General features: G+C 45.7%; 1 protein-coding gene across 2 annotated transcripts in view; it reads right to left on the bottom strand.

Annotated features, from left to right (window-relative positions):
* NCKAP1L (NCK associated protein 1 like) overlaps window positions 1-21,690 on the bottom strand; it is a 1,641,522-nt gene that overhangs the window by 1,473,195 nt on the left and 146,637 nt on the right. For both annotated transcript variants that reach the window (XM_069231027.1, XM_069231028.1), the window contains exon 3: window positions 2,821-2,913. In XM_069231027.1, coding sequence (XP_069087128.1) covers window positions 2,821-2,913 — 93 coding nt within the window. The remainder of the gene's footprint in view (window positions 1-2,820; window positions 2,914-21,690) is intronic.

Genomic DNA, 21,690 nt, shown 5'->3' with positions numbered 1-21,690 from the left:
CTTCTGATCAGCCATGTCAGCCAGCCACTCGTTTATAGACTGGAATCCGGTGGTTCAGTTACCTATTGTTTGCAAGTTGCTTAGGGGTATTTGGATGTTCAACCCCCCCTCACAAAATATTCAGTTTCATGTGATGTGAATATAGTCCTCAGGTTTTTGGATCCTTGGCCAAGTAGTAAATACCTATTGCAGAAACAGTTGTTAGCCACATTGACTATGTTGCTCTGTCTTATCTCTTGTGAGAGAATTTCTGATACTTTAAACTTAGCAGGTAGTCAATTTTCTCCTGAAGGATTTTCTTTTCTAATAACTAGGAGGATAAAGTGCAGTTCCAGAGTGGTATTATATCCAGCTTTTCCAGGTCATTCTAAATTATGTGTAATCAAATATCTGAAGGCATATGAGGTCAGTACAGCAGAATTTCGAACTGACATGCAGAGTCAAATATTGATTGTGTTACAAAAACCGTTTCATCCTGTAACAGCAGCTACACTGGCTAGATGGGTGAAATGGCTACTTGATGAGTCAGGTATTAATACTTCAAAATTTGGCACGCATTCTGCAAGCTGCGCTATGGCTTTTCAGTCATTTGCTTTAGGGTCTCGTTTAGAGGACATCTTAAAAGCTGTGAAATGGTCATCTCAGACTACCTTTGAGAGTTTTTATTATAAACCAATCCTAGATGTGGATTCAATTGTGATGGATCCGCTTTAAACTAGCATAATTGGAGGCTCCGGTCCTGGCACAGACTAAAAAAAATTCTAGCAGGAGGCAAGGATTATCACACCCAGTCAGTTTGCAAAAGAGAGTATAGCTATTTTGCTTTGTTTTGTATTTCATTATAATGTATGATGGTTCTGCATTCATATGCTACAAACTGTACCCTCTGTAATATTTAGACGTATGCTTTTTCTCACTGATTCTACACACAAATCATGTGAAGAATATGTGTTTTTCTTTATTGTTTCCTTTTAAGACAGGATGGTAAATGATCGATGATACATCCCTGATGTCTAGGAGCCATTGGAGTGCTTGGCGCACTGGATAGTTACGAAAGTAGGAACAGTCGGAGGCCAGTTTTTTCCAGGTTTTCCTGCTGACTTCAAGTCACTTGGGAAGTGGTTTTGGCTCCTGTGTCGAATTTGGATTTGTTGGAAAGTTTTTCAAATGTTATTGCCTTAGATAGCAAAGAAAGAGGAGGAGTTATGTTTGGCAGGAGTATTTATATCGGTCATCTCTATGGTTTACCATATGACTGTTTGTTTACTTTGTAAATAATAAAGCATGGAAAGTGAAGCATAATTCTTGCCTCCGTGTCCTTAATAGAATCGAACAGTCTTTGTCACGAATGCTAGAAATGTTTTTATCCTTTAGCAACAGAAACTGATTACTAATAGTCTCCCTTGACGTGTATGAAGTGATTACGCTGCTATATATTTTTGGAACGGAACTGAGTGAGCTATGTGGTCATCGTAAAAGGCAAATTCAAAATATATTCAAAGGTAATTCTGGGGATTTTTTAAGAAGTGGACTTTCCTTAAATGTGGATTTTTGGGAAGAATAATATCGTTTTTTTACATTTATTTCAGGAAACAGTGGTTCAAATTGTCCTTGGTTGTGGAAGCAACATCAATTAAACATCACACAGTTGAATCTTATTTTAATAACCGCCCACCCATTTTAATTAAAATAAGAGTTATTTCTATTGGGTAATAGCCAAAATAAACGTGGAGTCGCAAAAAAATCAAATAATCTAAGAATGGGTTGTAAAGCATAATTTAGTAATTTGCACAACATTACAGTGGAATGCAGTAGATTACATTGGAAATTCATTGCATGATTGTTCTCACCTCCAAAGGACAGCTAGAAAGAGTGTGCAACACGTATTGCGTCAATATTTGGGAAGATTTCCTTAATATTTAACTTTGGCCATTCACATGCCTTGGCACCCCAAGAAGTCACGCTGCCTGCAATATCCACAGGGATAGATCAACAAACGTTATCCTGGAATCCCAGACACGGAATGTCCAGAGAGGAATGTAAGTTTCCAGGGTGCCAAACTCTTCTTTGATATCAACTATGGTTGTGCCCGTTCTATGGTGTTGAGGTGTTTCGTACCGAGCGTGCTAATGAGAAAAGATAGCTTGAAGTGTTCCTTCTGTAGTAAATCAAGTTGCATTATAGTCACTCAAATTAGATCTACATATGTTTCACTCTGCTTCCCTTGTCAGTAGATGAGCAGTGTTGAGTGGAAAGGGTTAAAGTAAAAAAAAAAAATTCAAAGTTCCTTATGTCACAATTGTAACTATTTGTATTCAGGTCACCTATGGCCTGAATTAGAGAGGGTAGTATTGGCACATCCTTCAAAACTGGTAGTCGCCATTACTGGTAAAACCTTTGATTCTGATTTTGATGAAATATCCAATATTGAACACTCCTCTGGCTCCGCCATCTGCTCCGCTATCCGTTTGCCAAAGTACAGAGGTTATTCTGTCAGAAATGCACACACCCAGTTGAGATTTTCTCATCTTACCTTATCAAGGGTGATAGACACCCGACAACATGTTAACAACAAGCTGGCAGAATTCCTTCAGCAGAGGTGGACACTGGTAGTATTTCAACCAAGGTTTTAGCTCAACTGATAATAGTTTTACAGTTAGCTCAACTGATAATAGCTTTAGTCTGTTTGACTAAGAAACCTCCCCTGCCCTTCTAAAGAGAGAAAGAGAGGTTTCCTCCACACCTCCCAAGCAAATACAGATTTTAGATGTGTTCATATAATTGAAACAATTTCTTTGTAGGCCAGAGAGGAGTACTTACTCTAAATTCCATGACATCCACAAATGACATGTAATAGTTGTTCAGCAATTTCAAAATGTCTGTCTTCTCTTTATGCACTGGGCCTAGATGTTGCTGAAAATGAAAAGAAAGATAAGATTTTGTATTATGCGTGAAAGATTTCCATTCAATATAGCTATTGTTTGGAGCATAACTGGTTCACGTGGATTCAACATTGTGGGTTACACATTATTTGCTTTGAAATGGCACCTATGTTTTGCATTACTACATACAATTCATGTTATTTCTGTTTCAATGCAAGACTGATCCGTATTGTAAATCCCTTGCTATTGGCACTCAAGCTGAGATGCTGGAATGGAATGGTACTCAAGGGATTTTTGGCTCAAGCAGAGCTCAGAGCTATCTATCATTTGCTAGGTCTGCACAGAATGTGGAAAACACAAAGTATCAGATCTAATTTTATTGTACGTTTAGTAGGCACAGTTGTAATAAATCAATGGCACACACCATTTATTCTCTAAATATTCATTCTACTCAGTGCTATCACTGCCATGAAGGGAACTATCGAGGGATAAAGCTATGTAATATAACTGATCAAATGTTTGAAATGAGGTATGAGGCCTTCCAGACAAAGGCTGTAACTGACTTAAAGGTTTATGATAACTACCCCACCCTCGATAGGGTGATGCAGTTTCATTAATTTGAGTGTTTCTACTTTTATGTATTTTTCTGACATTAATCCTAAATAATAATCATAATAATAATAACAATATAACAATAATGACAATAATAATAATAACCACGTTATACTAAAAACGTCGTGCCACACTTCAATCCTGCTTGAGGTTTTAACTCAATTAGACATGTTGGCATCAATCTCTCTTCTCTCTCTCGCTCCTTCTCACTCTCCTGCTCATAGTATGTGAGTCCCTTTTGAATTTTCACTTATATATGTGCACCCAGCTTATCCATAAAGTGGCATCATGGAAGTTGTAGTGTTCACTGATAACATGTTTTAACATTCTGAAGTACAATGTGAGGCATTATATTTATGCGAACTTAAACCCAACATGTATATATATATTTATATATATATATATATATATATATATATATATATATATATATATATATATATATATATATATATATATATATATATAACATTACATTACTTTACTTATACCAGTGGTTCCCAACCTTTTGACCTCTGTTGACCCCCACTTTATTATTACTGCAACCCGGGAACCCTCACTGAATCATTAATGGAATGCAGGGACCCCCCTACTGAGTCATTACTTAAAGATAGGACCTAATCTGTTAAGATTATTTAATTTTCTAAAGAGTTGTGACCCTCTGAGGAGGCTTTTGTGGACCCCCAGGGGTCCCCGGACCTCAGTTTGGGAACCACTGACTTATACCATCTGAAATCAACACCTAAGACATCTCAAATCCCATAACTTTTCAGAGAACAGTGTATGGTAGAGATGGCAAGTCAAATATATTGTTCTGTGGTTAGTGACCTGAAAACAGTTTGTATGAAGGAGTACTAGTTATAATGATGTGAAGGTGGAGCAAAAAGTTTAAATTTAATGTCAAACTGCAACTTTTAGATTTTTAAGTTTTTGTGTACTTTAAGTTTTTCATAGAAAGAAGAAATAAAGTTATAGTAACTTAAATGTGGTGTGTATGTTGAAAATTTAAGGTATACTTTAGTATTTGTAATGTTTGTGTTGTTTAAGTTTGTTTTGTACAGAATGAATAAATATATTTTTCCTAACTGTAAGTAAGAGTTGACGTTTGTTTTTTTAATTGAATTTCAATATTTTTAAGATTAATATGTTTCAGTTCATAGTATTCAATGTCATAGAGTAGAGTGCTGTTATATTGAGTGTTGTGCAGTATAGTAGAGGACACTGTCGAACGGTGTAGTGTAGTAAATTTTAGTGTTATAGTGTAGAGTGGGATGGAATTGAGTAGAGTTCAGTGGTGTGGTGGCATCTCCTATTGTAGAATAGCATGGAGTGCAGTTCAGTGGAGTGGTGGAGTGTAAAGTTGAGTGAAGTGTCATAAATTGGAGAGAGGTCTCAGAGTACAGTGAAGTGATGTGACATAACTTGTTGGAAAGTCTCATGGTGTTCTAGAATAGAGTGGTGTATAGAGTTGAAAAGTGGAGTGTTCTGGGATGGAGTGGAGTAGAGTCTCGTAAAGTGGTGTAGAGTGTAGTACAGTTTTGTAAAGTGGAGGAGAGTGCCGTAGAGTGGAGCCATATAGAGTGGAATGTCGAACAGTGGAGGGCCACGGAGTGGATTACAGTTTTATAGAGTAGTGTGGAGTAGTGCAGAGTGTGGTACAGTGTGGTAGAGTGGAGTGGCATAGAGTGGAGAAGAGCTAATTGGCATAAAGTAGGATAGTGTAGAGTGGATTGTTGTAGGCCAGTTGAGTCGAGTAGAGTAGTTGGCCCGTAGAGTTCAGCGCAGTAAAGTGGGTGGAGTAGTATAGGGGGAGTTGCATAGAGTGTCCTACAGTGAAGTAGAATGTCATACAGTGCCATACACTAATCTAGACTGCTGTGTATTGGCCCTGGCAGGAGTACATTGTTGTACATTTGACTGCTATAGAGTGGAGTATAGTGTGTTAGAGTAGAGGGGTGTAGACTGTTGTTCAGCAGAATACAGTGGAATAGTATGCAGTGGCGTTAGGTAGAGTGTAGTGGAGTACACTATAACAGCGTAGAGTGAAGTAGCGTACAGTGGAGTAGCATACAGTGGAGTGATGTACAGTGGAGTGGCGTACTCTGAAGTGGGGTATAGTATAGTGGCATAGAGTGGAATGGGGTAAAGCATATACTGGCATAGAGTGTAGTGGTGTAGAGTGGAATAGTGTGCAGTGGAGTAGTGTGCAGTGGAATAGCAAACACTAGAATGGCATGGGGGGAGATGCACAATGGTGTCCATTTACCCCTATGGAAACCATATCTTCCTTTCAAACCTGAAATATTGGCTTATCTAACATATCTAAGTTTATTTTCTTTTCCAAACAATCAAAGGCTATTGTAAGAGTCACCCTGTTTTATGGTATAATTTAATATTGTGTATTATTATTGTTCAATGTAACTGGTCTTGCGGTACTTCCTGGAAACTACTGCAGTACCTCTGTGGTAGCCCATAAAATATTTTTGTCCTTTAAGTTTTGTTTGTAAAGAAAAACAAATAAAGTTTTCCAAACTATAACTAAGTTTTAACCTTTGTTTTTTAATTGAATATTTACTGTGTTCTCAAATGTGATGGGATATGCCAAAAGTGTTGTTATTAACTCAATGATTTCAGATGGTATAAGTGATATCAAAGGGAAGATGCAGATGTATTTGCAGTGTCAAACCACATCTAACACTAAATTCCAGTTTGGTGCTTTTAACTTCCAGATCCTGGGTGTGTCTTGAACGTCACACAGTAAAAACTGATAGACAAGCTAAATATATCAATTAGGAAAGTGTAATTTCAACCACATGTAAAGAGAAGGACACAACCACTTTACCACTAGTTAGCAGTTTTAATCTTGCACAGAGTTCCAAAGCCAGAAATATATGGTGCAGCAAAAGGTGAAACATATGGGGGGACCACACTTAAAAGGCAGATTTCCGACAAATGGTTATTGGTAGATCAACTGACAGCTGCCACAAGCTCCTAATAGTTTAGAGTGGGAACAGTTGCACTTTTTTAGAACTAGGCCTTCCACCTTTAAAGTCTCCATCTCCCTCCATCGTACTGACAGGAAACCTGCACATATAGTTGTCCCTCTTAGTGATGGAGTACCCCACCCTCCAAACCAGGCCCTTGGTAAAAAAACAAAAATAGAAATCATATGACATCTCTGTCACAATCACAACAACACAATCCACCTAAAAATGCAAACTACAAGCATTACAACCCACCAATCTGAGGCAGCTATGTAAGACACTTTTTTATTTCCACCAGCCACCTTCATTTCTCTTCACTAATTGTTGAATTGTCATAAGCAACATTGACTAGGCAGCCAGAAAAATTACTTGTAAATCCAAAACATAAAACTTGTAAAACTAATTTTGTTTGGCACAACTTTTCAAATGTCTCCATGCATTTCAGTCTCTACTTTATTTCACTGTTTGTAATAATATTTGTAATATTTACAAAGTGAATCGCTCCTGTTCAGAAAGCGTTTACCAGCTTATATAGACCAGTTCTGTGATCATTAAGCATTAGATGTGTGGTATTCAGGGGACAAGCTGGGAGGTAACTGTGGTTGCAGCCAAATCTAACCATATTTCCACTCTAACCTCCTTTTCGTAGTGAAATTCAGTTTATTTTAATCATATACCACATCCACCAGTTAGGCGTGGAGCCTAGCACCCTACTCTTCACTGTTGACTATCCCCTGTTGCTCTTTGGGCTTCAGGCACTAAAGTTTTAGGGCTGCTGTCTTTACCACCTATTTGTTGATATCTGCCATTTGTCACATAATTTGCATATTTCACAAAAAGTTTGTTTCTAACTCAAATCCATGAAAATATTCCTGTCACAGAATGAGCTGCATAACTTAGATAACCTTGTTGCGTAATCCTAGTGGCCCATTTGGTGTAAAGAACTTCAGTGAGGTTTGGGAAACAAGTTTTAAATAAATACTGCATAGTTATTGTCAAGTCAAAACTTTCATAGGAAGAGTGTGTGTTTTGCTAATAACTTTGTGCTGTGTGACGAATCTGCACTAAACTTTCCCAAAGAAAAGTTCATCCACCTCAGCTCCTTCATGGAAGTTCCACTATGATCACTCAAGCAGGGGCTAAGAAAAAGGGGGGGGCTGAGAAAAAGTTGATTTCTCATATTGACAAATCCCTGAAATTCAATGAAAAAACAAAGTTTCAGTGATGTTACAGTCAGGCAGGGTAATAAGATCTTGTGTTACATCAAACAAAACTCTGATGAGCAGTGCATGGTTGGGTCACTAGCTCTAGTTATGTCAGTAAATTAAACAGGTGAAATACAGTGTTATTTTGGTTTTTAAACGTTAGTTTTTGTCTCATTTCAACACCTAACCCTAGCATCACTTTAACCTTTGCTTTTAAGTGAACTTGTAGGGTTACCAAACTATACCATCACTTTAACCATTGTTTTCTAGCCAATATATAAATATATATATATATATATATTTATATATATAGTATTTATGAAGTTTTCTTTAGTGTGAATAAGACACTTCAGGTATCAGAGTGCTGCACAATGAATAACAGAGAAAGTATACAAGGTAATACATAGAATCATAGAATGATATCAAAGCACTGTACAATGGAGAATACTATGGAATCTACACAAAGTAATACTTAGAGTCACAGGGAGAATATCAAGAAGCAAGAACTATATAGGGTAGCAGGGCGTCGTAATGCAGTATACTCATAAGTTGTGGTCAGAGAAAGATTGGTAAGAACATAAGTGGTAGCGTTAGTGTCAGACAAGGGAAAGCAAAGAGAAAATAATTGTTAGGAATGACTGGATTCAAGGTGATATGGTTAATTGAATCAGAGAGGAAGGGGACTATTCAGTAGTACCATTTTTTTTTTTTAAGAGGATTATTGAAGGGTTGGTCTTGATTTCTGGGGAAAGAGGATTCCAAATGTTAAGGGCAATTCCAGAGAAAGTCTACTTGTAGGTTTTCTGTTTGTTAAATTTTTGGGTTTTCACCTGTAGGGAGCTTGTGCTTCGGGAAGATGTATTGCCACCAGAAAGAACAAGTTTTTGTGCCAGGTAGCAAGGAGTGTAGTGGTGAATGGCTTTGTGTGTCATGCAGGCAAATTTTAGATGAATCCTAGACTCAAACTGTAGCCAGTTCACGGTATGTAGAACAGGGGTGATATGATCACTTTTTTTGGTGCCTGTGATGAGTCAAGCAGCCGCAGTTAGGGTAGCCCTCAGAGGTGACAGTGAGGTAGGCCCACAAGGATAGCATTCCCATAGTCGAGTTTGGAAATGACAGGTGCCTGGTGCTTGGTGCTTGGACTGCTATTTTGAGATCTGCAATGGGCAGGAAAGGTTTTAGTTTCCTTAATGGGGGAAGTTGATAGTGGTCCCCTCTAGTGGAGGTGCTGATGTGGTTCTGCATGAAAAGGTTGTTGTCCAATATAATTCCTAGTGATTTGGAGGCGTCGACCGTTTGTGGGGTACAATTCAAGGCTGTAAGAAGTAGGAGTCAGTGATTGATGTTAGAGGTGGAGTTGGGTGGAGAGATTAACAGGAATTCGGTTTTAAGGGTGTTAAGTTTGCAGAGGTTGTGAGTCAGCCAATATTGAGTTTTAGTCAAGGTGATGTTGAGGGTGCTGATGTGCTGGAAGATTTAGGAGGCTTTAACTTTAGGTGAATATGTCATTTAAAACACCCCATTTTGAAATAACAAAACCACTTAAATTTACCAGCATTAGTTATTTAAAGTATTTATAACTCATTCCCTAAAGTAACTTTAACTTGCACCCTCGTCATGCACAGTGTTGTCATGAATTATGTAATTTTAGATGCTGCAGTGTTATCAATATCATGAGTGATGTATTATGGGAGGTAATTAGCAGTGCAGGCATAACAGATATTTTTACCTAACTGTAATGTCTTGTTAACATTTGTTTTTTTAAAGTGATTTTCTAAGGTTTTTTTAAATGCGCAGCATGGGGTTGGATGCAGGGCCTGCGCCTAACACCCTGGAAGCACCCTTGACCTTGCTGCACATGGCCTATGACTGTGTGCACTGTGCAATTGGGTGCAGGGCCTAGCCTGCAACCAGAACCTGCACACAACCCCTTACTGGCACACAGCCTCCACCCTGTGCAATGCCTTTGGCCCTACTTAGTGCGGAGTTGGCCAGGTCCTAATCCCATCTCCCACAAGCTGACTTTGTGAATTTGCAATACAAAATATTTTAGTATAAGTCAGGCAGACGTACTGACTTTGTCAGAGGGTCGCAACACCAAAATATTACATTTATCCTCATTGGCTTTCCTGGGAAGAGTGAGCATATCAACATATACAAAGCAGATCTGTCATCTTTGTTCAAAAATCTCCAACAAAAATGATAAAATGTATATTTAATCAATAATGTGTTTATTAAATGTGATTGTTGTTAAAAATGTTGAATAAAGTTTTATTATAAAACAAATGAAAAAAGGCTGAGTTTTATTTTTAAAAATGTTCGACCCACAAAATGCAGTAAAAAAGCAAACACAAGGGGGCCTTGCGCTCTAGCTGAAGAGGAAAGAGTTCAAGCTAGGAGTGCTTTGGAAAAAATTGGTAAGCCCTCCTGGGGTCATGGTTTTTAATGACCCAGGAGACGTATTGGTTTTTAATGTTGCTGGGTGGCTGCTGCCATAACTATAGCCCTCCAAAACATTGCAAAAATGTTTGGTGGTGCCCCTGCCTCTTCTATGGGCACCACTAGCAATAACATGTATTATTCCCAAAGTTTTTAAGTATTATGTGTGCACCTTGTTAAAATCAGTGAATAATAAATGAGTGGTTCTGGCTGCTCATTTAGTATTCACTTTTTAAACAATTTGTGTGGGTGTCCCAGACACCACAGATTTATTTTTCATTGGAGGCTGCAGAGGGGCCACCAGGGTTCCTGTACTGAGAGACATACGGCCCGGTGCCCCAGCGAGCTCCCCTGGCATGAGCTGTACATTTATTAATTTTTAGGTGAGTACCAGGAGCCAACCTGAGACACCCACAATGCATTTCGGGGCCGCATGGGGGATCCCAAGCCTCCGTAACCCCTGTCAGCTCCCCAGCTAGCACCATAATGGAAGCAGTAATTTTTACTGCTCCTGCTGTGCAGAAGTAAACTTCTGATCCCTGCCCAAGAGAGTTTGGGCAAGCTAAGCCCACACTATCCAGGGCAGTGAACCACAGTGTCCTGGGAGTGGGTTCCTCTGGGACATTGCAGAGTATCAGGTCCCAGTGATGGGGTGAACAGGGCCAATCTTGGCTCAAGGAAGCAGGCTCCACACACACCACACGTTGTTACATTTGAAAATGACTATGGGGGAATTGGAAGAGATCCTCAGGGACTCCTCAAGGCTCATGGAGAAGAGCTGGGCACCCCCTTTCACTTGATAAAAAGAAATCCCAGGCCTCATCAAAGCTCGGGGGCAGGTGCACCTCTCCCCTTAATAAAATAATCGGTCCCAAGGGATAGGGTCCCCAGGGAAGGAAATGGTTTGGAGTGCCATATGCCCTCTCCCCACATTAATTCATTCAGTCCTGGGGGGGGGTTGCAAAAAGCTCAAAAAGGGGGGACACATGCCCCAACAAATCTTTTCTTTTAATTTTGCCAATGATTCATAGACCAACTTTAAATGTTTGGCAAAAAAATAAATGTGTAGGCCTCAGGGGGCCCACCAGACCTAGGGGGGGGAAGGTATCCCTATCCTGCCCTTTATATCTTTTTCTAACCTTATTTCCAGGACTCAGGCCGGAGTCCTGAGCCCTAATATGGCTGCCACCACATCATTAGTGAGACAATGGCAGCCAATCAGATCTCATCTTGAGATGATTTTATTCAGATAAATAATGTCTATTTTACTAAACCTGTGTGGTGTATTTTTGTGGTGTTTTCACTGTGTTACAGTATGATTTATTGCACAAATACTTTACACATTGCCTCCTAAGTTAAGCCTGACTGCTCAGTCCCAAGCTTCCGGAGGGTGGGCACAGGATAATTTGGAATGTGTTGTGACTTACACTGACTAGGACTGTGGTCCCAACTTGGACAAATGTGCATACATTTGCCAACTAGAGACCCCATTTCTAACATTGGTGATCAGCGGTAAAGATAGGACTTGTGTTTGTGCAGTGCCATATAATAGCAGAAAGCAGGGAGCAGTGCCTCAAATCACAGCCTGACTGTAGAGTAAAGGAAAGCGGAGAGAGAAGTCAGGCTATAGTTGGCCAGACTGGAAATTGAGGCAGAGGAAAGGAAGGCTGAGAGGACCTTGGCAGAAAATAAGCAATTGCTACCTCATGAACTGAGTATAAAAGAGATGGAGCTCAGGTCTAGGCAGTCTGAGTCCAGCAGTGATGGTGGCAGCATACATACAGGACCTGCTGGAGACAAAAAGGTTTGTATACCCAAGGATGAGGTGCCAAGTTATGTGGTGGGAGATGACATTTATAAGTGTTTTTCTGCATATGAAGTTGCACTAAGGGCTCATGGGGTTTCTGAAGAGCAATGGGGGGCAGGCCTGTGCAAACATGTGCCTACACTTGGGAGGGACACACTTCTCACATTAGAGGTTGGGGACCAGAACAAGTATGCCCATATGAAAGCCATTTTATTGCCAAATTAGGACTGACCCCTGAGAAGTACTGCCAAAGATTCAGAGACAGTAGCAAGCTCCCCTAACCAACCCTGGGTAGACTTTATTGATTTTTCCAATAAGGCACTGAATGGCTGGGTGTGGGCAGCAAAGTTAATGATTATGTTGGGTTATACAATTTAATCATGAGAGAGTACCTGTTCAGGATCTGTTTCACAGAGTTGCGCCACCATCTAGTTGACAGTACGCTGACTGATCTCAGGAAACTTGCTGAGGAGATGGACTTCTGGGCTAGCACCAGAGTGTCCAAAAAGGTACCTGGGAGTGATCCCAAGAAGGGTGGATCAGGTTCCCCACAGTAGAGTAAGGGGGAGGTTAAAGATGACCCAGACAAGTCCCAGGGTAAAGGAGGAGGAAAGGGTTCTGATACCCCATCTGAGAAACAAGGTGGAGGTTCTGGTGGGCGACCCAGGGCACCCCATTTCCAACCTGCTGCTTTGAGTGCTCCCAGCTAGGACACAAGCAGTGGGACCTCTACAGGTGGCCAATGTGGCCTTAGGGGAAAGTAGCCCCCAGGGGCAAGTCATGGACCATGCCATAATCTCCCTCATTTGGGAGGTAGACTCAGAGGCTGAGTTGTCACTTCCACCAGGTGGGAGTGAATGGAGTCCCAGTCACTGCTGTGGGGGACATTGGGCTAGACATGTCATGATGGTGGACTGACTAGTTTCCCCAGAGCAGTACACCGGCCAGGTGTCTAGGGTGACTCCAGCCCATGTGGAGACCTGGTATCCCTGGGGTGGGGTGGGGAAGTGACCCAGAGAAGGGTCATAGTTAGTCCCCAGATGCCCATTGACTGCATTCTGGGGAACAAGTTACCCCTGGTGGCAGGTGACCACTAATGGCATCCTGACAGTTCAGTTATCTGGCAGTACCACTCCCCAGAGGAGGGTACAGGAGCCAAGATGTAGGGGCAAGGTGAGGGAGGATTCACCCCGTCCCCTGCTCAGTCTCAGGGTACAGACCCTGTGTTGATGGACCAGTGTCAGGATACCACCCGTGAACAGGCAGGAGGTAGAATGAAAGTAGGGTGCAAAACCCCTAGGGCTACTGCCCCTACTCTGAGACACCTCAGAGGTTAGAGGAACCTCAGGAGCCCATAGGGAACTCCTTGCCAACCCCAAGGCTGGAGGAGAAGCTTACACAATGGCCACACTGAGGGCTTCCACTTAGCAGTGGATGGCCTGGGTGTGCATCTTGACATTGACAGCTGTCAGTAGCCTCTGTTGGTTACTGTCCCTATAGACAGAATTTTCCCTGGGCTGGGGACAGAAGTCAGACCCAAGGAGCAGAATAGGCCACATTACTTTGTTGGCCATGGTGGTACTGTCTGCCTACTGGGGTGCATCTGTGAGCAAATTAAGGTTTGGAGCTTCACAGATGGGGTCCACAAATGAGGAGAAGAGTTCCCCATGGGTCAGTTCAGGGGCCCCAGGGAGTATAGACAGAGGTGCCCAACTGAGCTCAGAAAGGCATAGAACTGGCAAGTGCCCCTGCAGTGGTGGACCATCGTCCATGCTCTATCATCCTAAGGAGGGAAGTCCATCAAAGTATTGATTAGTCTACCCTGGCTTTGTGCTGGAATGCGGATATTTTGGAAAATGGCCTCTTCTGAAGTGTTACCCCAAACTTTTTGCCTTCCTCCTCTTCTTTCACTGACCTCATTTTTGCTGGCTTTAGGACTCTGGACACTTTACCATGCTACCAGAGCAAAAGTGGATGTGCTCTCTCCCTAAATCATGTTAACATTGGCTCATACCCAATTGGCATTTTAAATTTACTTGTAAGTCCCTAGTAAAGTGTCCTACATGTGCCCAGGGACTGTAAATTAAATGCTACTAGTGGGCCTGCAGCAGTGTTTGTGCCACCCACATAAGTAGCCCCTTAACCATGTCTTAGGCCTGCATTGCAAGGCCTGTGTGTGCAGTTTCACTGCCACTTCGACTTGGCGTTTAAAACTACTTGCCAAGCCTTAAACTCCCCTTTTTCCACATATAAGTCACCCCTAAGGTATGCCCTAGGTAAACCACAGGGCGGGGTGCTGTGTAGGTAAAAGGTAGGACATTTACTTATGTATTTTACATGTCCTGGTAGTGAAAAACTCCTAAATCTGTTTTTCACTACTGTGAGGCCTGCTCCTCTCATAGACTAGCATTAGAACTGGTCACAAGATGCTTGAATCCTCTTCAGGTGGACCTGGTTTGGCAGTTCGGCTGGACTGCTCCCATTGGGAGCAGGGTCAAGACTGATTTGCATATAGCTGGGTCCGAAATGGGGTGACGTGGCAAGCAAAATAACGATGGATCAAACCCAGATCTGTGATTGGGGTGAGTGTTTGAAATGTTTCAATGCTGCGTCCATCATTTTATTTTATTTTGTGATATTGACTTTTAGAAAGTGGGCATGTCTCTGCACTTACTGCCATCTGTGCCTTACAGCCTGTCTCCAATCCACGTCTGGTCTGTGCTGGTTGACAGCTCCCCTTGTGCATCCCACCCATACAACCATAACCACATGGCACTCAATCACATCTACATTCATCTGCATACTGAGAGGGTCTTCCTGGGCAGGAAGGGTGGAGGGCCTCCCACTTCCATTTCAACGGCCAGTACCTGCCCTTACACAAAGGACTGATAAACCCCTCACAGGGACACTGGCAGACAGGAGTGGGCTGAAAGGGGAACTTGTGCACTTCAAAACCACTCTTTGAAGTCTCCCCCAATTCAAATACATTCTTGGGTATATAAACTGGGTCTCTTACCCCAACAACTCAAACACTTCTGAACCTACACCTGCACCCCGTCAGAGGAGCTCCCTGGCTGCTCAAAGGACTCATCTGAACTGCTTTGCTGAGAAGGCCTGCTGCCCTGTTGTTGCCCTGCAGTCCTGCTGGTCTTTGGCTTTGCTGAGCAGCCTTCCCCCAAAGTGCTCCCCAAGAGTTTGGATTGAGCTTGCCTCCTGTTTATGAAGTCTCAGGGTCAGCAAAGACATCACATTTTCAGAGAAACTCCCTGTGCATCAAAATTCGATGCAACGTCTGCCGAAATCGACCCGTAGCCTGCATTGCGACTGAGTAATCCCCACACAGCTGACCGGCACAATGCAGCCCAACTTTGTGACTGGAAATTTCGATGCAGCACCTGCCTTGCGATTGACAAATTTGATGCATCGCCTACTGGATCAATGCAGCGCCTATGTCTTCGCTCAGCACGTCAAGGATTTTCACGCATCATCCCTGGGCATCAAAATATCCTCGCATCGCAGTGAGGAAACAAGACTGCACACCAAAAAACAATGCAAAGCCATTGCAGTATCAAAAGAAACAACGCATCATCGGTGCAACGTCAGAAAATCAGATGCAACACCTTATTTTTCCACACATCTCCTCCTCTGCAGTCTCCGTGCATTGTTATTTTTTACACACACAAGGTACTGTGTGTAACAAAGAGATAACTGGTTCTTTTTAAAGGTTAAGGTGGTCATTACAACCCTGGCGGTCGGTGTTAAAGCGGCAGTAAAACCGCCAACAGGCCGGCGGAAAAAAAAATGGAATTACAACTGTGGCGGAAATCGCCAACATAGACAGCCACTTTAACACTCCGACCGCCAAGGCGGTAGAAACAAACACCGCAGCGGTAACCGCCAACAGACAGGCGGAGGACAATGTACTGCCCACAGAATTACAGCAGTCCAATCCGCCACCTTTTCCGGGGCGGATTCACCGCGAACAAAAACACAGCGGAAACAGGACTTGGAAGGGAAAAAGCTCACCTCTACACACCCCACGAGGAACCAGGACGCCATGGAGCCGGAACTCCAGATTCTACCTGCCTTTGTCTTCCTGCTCCTCTACCAGGAGCACGAACGCCGGCGGCGAAGACCACGGTGAGTACTGTACCTACGACACAGGGGAGGGAAAAAACAGTGACACACACACGTAACTCGCAAAACCCCAACCCCCACCCTCACCCACGACAACACACACACCAATACATCATGATACATTACAGTTACACCCCAACGCCCCCTGGAAGAATGCAAGGACAAAAGGAAATGAGTCGAATGATTGTAATATATTCAAATACAGTAATCAAAAATATAGCAAGATATAAAGATATGTACACAATAAACAAATATATACACCAAGAATACAAGTCCAAGGTATTCCACCATCATACTCCGTGGACCACTGGGCCCAAAAGGCATGGGCGAAGCCCACACTCAATACCCGATCAAAACGGAGAGAACACTGTTGGGGCATCAGATAGAAAAAAACAGGCACCTCAGGGGGAAGGGAGGGGAAGGGGGGCACGTCAGCCAGATGAGTGCAGGGACGCCAGCTCCACACGGGGGCTCCATGCCCACTGTTCAATCCTGGGAAATGCAAAGCCACAGTCTCACAAGTCTTTACAGTGGGTGGTTTGCCCACTGTTCAATCCTGGGGAGTGCAAAGCCACAGTCTCACAAGTCTTTACAGTGGGTGGTTTGCCCACTGTTCAATCCTGGGGAGTGCAAAGCCACAGTCTCACAAGTCTTTACAGTGGGTGGTTTGCCCACTGTTCAATCCTGGGCAGTGCAAAGCCACAGTCTCTCAAGTCTCTACAGTGGGTGGTTTGCCCACTGTTCAATCCTGGGGAGTGCAAAGCCACAGTCTCACAAGTGGATAACAGTCTCCACGGATTCTGGAGGGGGCATTGTGCCCAGAGTGCTTCATCCTGCCAAGAACAGAGGTAGTGGATGCCTTTCTCCACTGGTTCTGGAGGTGGCTTTGTGCCCAGAGTGCTTCATCCTGCCAAGGACAGAGGTAGTGGATACCTTTCTCCACTGGTTCTGGAGGGGGCACTGTGCCCAGAGTGCTTCATCCTGCCAAGGACAGAGGTAGTGGATGCCTTTCTCCACTGGTTCTGGAGGGGGCATTGTGCCCAGAGTGCTTCATCCTGCCAAGGACAGAGGTAGTGGATGTGAATCTCCACTGGTTCTGGAGTGGACTCTGTGCCAGGAGTGCTTCATCCTGGCCGTGGCGGCCTCAGTAGCGTCAGAATCATTGGCGCTCACTGGCCTACGGTGCTGCTGACGGCGGTGTCCTGGGCAGCGGTTCTGCTGGCGGCGGTGTCCTGGGCAGCGGTTCTCCTAGTGGCGGTGTCCTGGGCAGCGGTTCTGCTGGCAGCGGTGTCCTGGGCAGCGGGGCTGGTGACGGCGGTGTCCTGGGCAGCGGGGCTGCTGGCGGCGGTGTCCTGGGCAGCGGTTCTGCTGGCAGCAGTGTCCTGGGCAGTGGGGCTAGTGGCGGCGGTGTCCTGGGCAGCGATGCTGCTGGCGGTGGTGTCCTGGGCAGAGGTTCTGCTGGCGGCGGTGTCCTGGGCAGCGGGGCTGGTGGCGGCGGTGTCCTGGGCAGCGGTTCTGCTGGCGGCGGTGTCCTGGGCAGCGGGGCTTGTGGCACTGGTGTCCTGGGCAGCGGGCTGGTGGCGGTCTTGTCCGCTGTGCAGATTTTCCCAGCCTTGCCGGTTTTACTGTGCCCCTTCCCCACCTTGGATGGTGGCACAGCTGTCTCCACACTCCCAACTGTACCCCTGGGAGCGGCTTTGGTGGCTGATTTCTTTCCCCTCTACCGCCGGGCACTGGCAAACTTTTTATGCTTTACCAGTGGGGGACTGTCCGTGCTGTGGCTCCTTGCCACACTGGCTGCCCTGCTGCCTGGCACACTCCAGAAGCTGGTTACTACTGGCACCACTAGTCCCGCCGATGTTGTGGCTGAGGTGCTGGGTTGGGACCTGGAGAGTCGGGCCCTAGGAGACTGAAGGGGTGGGGGAGTTGAGGGAAAGAGGTCAAGGCTGGCCAGGAAAAGTTTCTTAGGAACACTGGGACGGGTAGCTGGAGGGGGTTTGGGAGTGGAGGAAGAGGTTGTGGTTGTAGGAGGTGTACGTTTGCTGACTTTGGGTGAAGGTGCATGGGCTGGAGGCTGTCGTGAGATGGATGGCTGTTGGGTGGGTGTGTGGCTGCGTTTGTGTACCTTGGGAGGTGGCCTCACAGACACACTGGGAGAGGACACAGGGGATGTGTGAATGGTAGTGGGGGTGGTGACTGCACGTGAGCGGGGTGTGGTGGTAGGTGTGCTGGTGATGGATGTAGTGGCTGAGGATGTAGTGCATGCAGGTGTGAGTAGAGACGAGACAGGGAGGGAGGAGGAAGACAAGGAGGAGGGGGACACAGTGGAGGCAGTGGATGTTGGTGTGTCTGCATGTGTCTGATGCTTGCATGAGTGCCTGTGGGATGTGTGGTGCTTATGCCAGAGCTTCCCTTGTGTGTTGAGGTGTGTGCATGTTGGTCAGATGGTGTGCTTGGGATAGGCTGAGGTACAGGGGTTTGGGTCTGGGTGGAGGAAGTTGGAGGGGGGAGACTAGAGACAGGGACAATGGCTGCCATCAGTGCTGAGGCCAGAGTCTGAAAAGCTTGCTGATGGGCTGCCTGACCAGAGTGAATGCCCTCCAGGTATGCATTGGTTTGTTGCAACTGCCTCTCTACACCCTGGATGGCATTCAAAATGGTGGACTTCCCAACAGTGAGGGACCTGAGGAGGTCAATGGCCTCCTCACTGAGGGCAGCAGGGGTGGCAGGGGCTGAGGTGCCTGGGGCGAAGGAGATGCCCACCCTCCTGGGTGAGCGGGCACGGGACACACGCTGAGGGGCTGCTGGGAGGGCGGTGCTGGTGGGGGGGTGGCGGCTGTACCTGTAGATGCGGGGGCACAGATGGGCCCGGCCCCGCAATGGAGCTCCCATCAGAGGAGGAGTCCGTCTCGCTGGTGTCAGCTCCTGTCCCTGCCGTGGAGCTCCCCTCGCCCTCCGTCCGACTGGTGAATTCAGACTCCGTAGTGTCGCCCTCCAGGGCCATGTGGGATGCAGCTCCCTCCTGCTCCGGTGCCACTGCTCCTCCGCCTGATGATGCTAATGCACACAGGAACAGGGAGACCACAAAAAGGGGGGAGAAGACAGAAGAAAGACATGTTGAGTGCATGCAATGCCCCCTCCATTGGCGGACACTACAGACACAGAAGCCCCTTGCACTACGCCGCGCACTTGGAGTTCCCTATTCAATCCCAGGGACATGGGTTACAAGGCTATGGCTGATTGCTGCACACATGGATGTCACAGGAGCCTGACTAGGTGTAGTTGGCACTGTACACAGGTGGGGTGGGGTGCCACAGGGCCTGCCTTAAGAAGGGTCCTTGCCTACTATACTCACCCTGGTCTAGGGGAACCCACAGTCCACCTCCCCCACCCAGACACCTCCAATGCGCGCTGAATCAGCAGAATGAGAGTGTACTCACCCCCTGGTGGCTGCTGTGATGCCCTCAAGCGCCCATCCAACTCCGGGTACGCCACCGCCAGGATCCTGAATATCAGGGGGGTCATGGTGCGACGGGCACCCCTCCCACGTTGGGAGGCCATCCCCAGGTGGGCCTCCGCCGTCTTCTTGCTCCAGTGGCGAATGTCCTCCCATCTTTTACGGCATTGGGTGCTCTGTCTGTGGTAGACCCCCAGGGTCCAGACTTCCTTGGCGATGGCACACCAAATGTCCTTCTTCTGGTGGGCGCTGACCTACAGGAATAGTACAGGGGAAAAAAGAGAAGTTATTACCGTCCGCACTGTCACAGTCATTGGCCCGCATCCCTACCCTTGCCATGACGCACATGCACTCACCGTCGTTTCATGCACGCCTCATTCTCACCCACCCCTATCTTTCATCCACACCACTCCAAACAGGCATTGCCCATACAGCATGCTCACAGTATACTTACCTGTTTTTTCTGGAGGACCGTAGAGTAGCGTGTACTGGGGGAGGACCCCATCCACGAGTTTCTCCAACTCCTCCGTGCTGAAGGCAGGGGCCCTTTCCCCAGACACACAAGCCATTGTCTGTTCCAGACTGAGGTCACAGCAGCACTTGCAGTGTAGGTCCTCTCCTGTTGAAGATCAGGTATCAAGTGAGTGAACAGAGAGAAAATGGCGGTTACGTCCGCGGCGGTGCGTACCGTCACTGCCGGCGTACATCGTCATTGGCTCCTGGGACCCATAGGGTCCAATGTTAACCAATTCAGGATTGCGCCGCGGTCTTCGACCGCCTACTTCGACGGTGTACAACGCCAGCGCAGTTACCTCATATCCTCTTGTCCCACTTTACAGGTCAGGCAGCTGACATTTCATGGGTCCACAAGGCATTATTTTGGACTGCATCACACATATCTAGGTCTTGCCTAAACACTCATACAGACATATGTCGATTTGCTAATATTTTCAGAGTAAGCTGTGTTTATGTACCTCAGAGTTGGTTGACTCTCTGCTCGCTGTTCTCCTCCATAGGCACCGTCCGCTGGGGCATGTGAGGATATGGCGGCATCCTCCGGTGTACAGACCACTGGTGGACCTGCTGACAATGGAGGAGCGACATGTGATCATCACCCACAGACTTGATCTTGCCACAATCCAGGAACTGTGTGCCCAGTTGGAGCCAGACCGGATGTCAGCTATCCGCCATCCCACAGGAATCCCCCCTCAAGTGCAGGTGCTGTCATTACTCCATTTCCTAGCAAGTGGGTCATTTCAAACTACAGTAGCCATAGCATCAGGGATGTCCCAGCCTATGTTTTCCAACGTGTTGTCCAGAGTGTTGCCTGCCCTGCTGAAACACATGCGGAGCTACATCGTTTTCCCTCAGGTGAAAGATTTGCCTACAGTGAAAGGTGATTTCTATGCACTGGGATATATCCCCAACATCATTGGTGCCACTGATGGGACACATGTGGCCTTGGTCCCCCCCGCAGGAGTGAATAGGTGTACAGAAACCGGAAGAGTTACCATTCGATGAATGTGCAGATGGTGTGTTTGGCAGACCAGTACATCTCCCATGTGAATGCCAAATTCCCTGGCTCGAGCATGACGCTTACATTTTGAGGAATAGCAGCATCCCTTATGTGATGGGCCAACTACAGAGGCACTGTGTGTGGCTATTAGGTGAGGACATGGACCCAATACAGTGTGAATAGTTGTCTGGGGATGTCCCTATGAGTTAGTGTGTGTCTAACAGTTGTCCCTCGACATTTGCAGGTGACTCTGGTTACCCCAACCTGTCATGGCTACTGACCCCAGTGAGGAATCCCAGGACAAGGGCAGAGGAACGCTACAATGAGGCCCATGGGCAAACTAGGAGGATTATAGAGTGGACCTTCGGCCTCCTGAAGGCCAGGTTCCGGTGCCTCCATATGACAGGTGGTTCCCTATTCTACTCAACAAAGAAAGTGGGCCAGATCATCGTGGCCTGCTGTATGCTTCACAACTTGGCTTTGCGACGACAGGTGCCTTTTCTGCAGGAGGATGGTCCAGATGGAGGTGTTGTGGCAGCTGTGGAGCCTGTGGACAATGAAGACGAGGAAGCAGAAGAAGAGGACATAGACAACCGGAACACAGTGATCCTGCAATACTTCCAGTGAGACACAGGTAAGAAGACAACA

The sequence above is a fragment of the Pleurodeles waltl genome, chromosome 4_2 (genome assembly GCF_031143425.1).
Source record: "Pleurodeles waltl isolate 20211129_DDA chromosome 4_2, aPleWal1.hap1.20221129, whole genome shotgun sequence".
NCBI lineage: Eukaryota > Metazoa > Chordata > Amphibia > Caudata > Salamandridae > Pleurodeles > Pleurodeles waltl.
The sequence above is the reverse complement of the archived record's forward strand: the minus strand, read 5'-3'. Positions and strand labels throughout refer to the sequence as shown.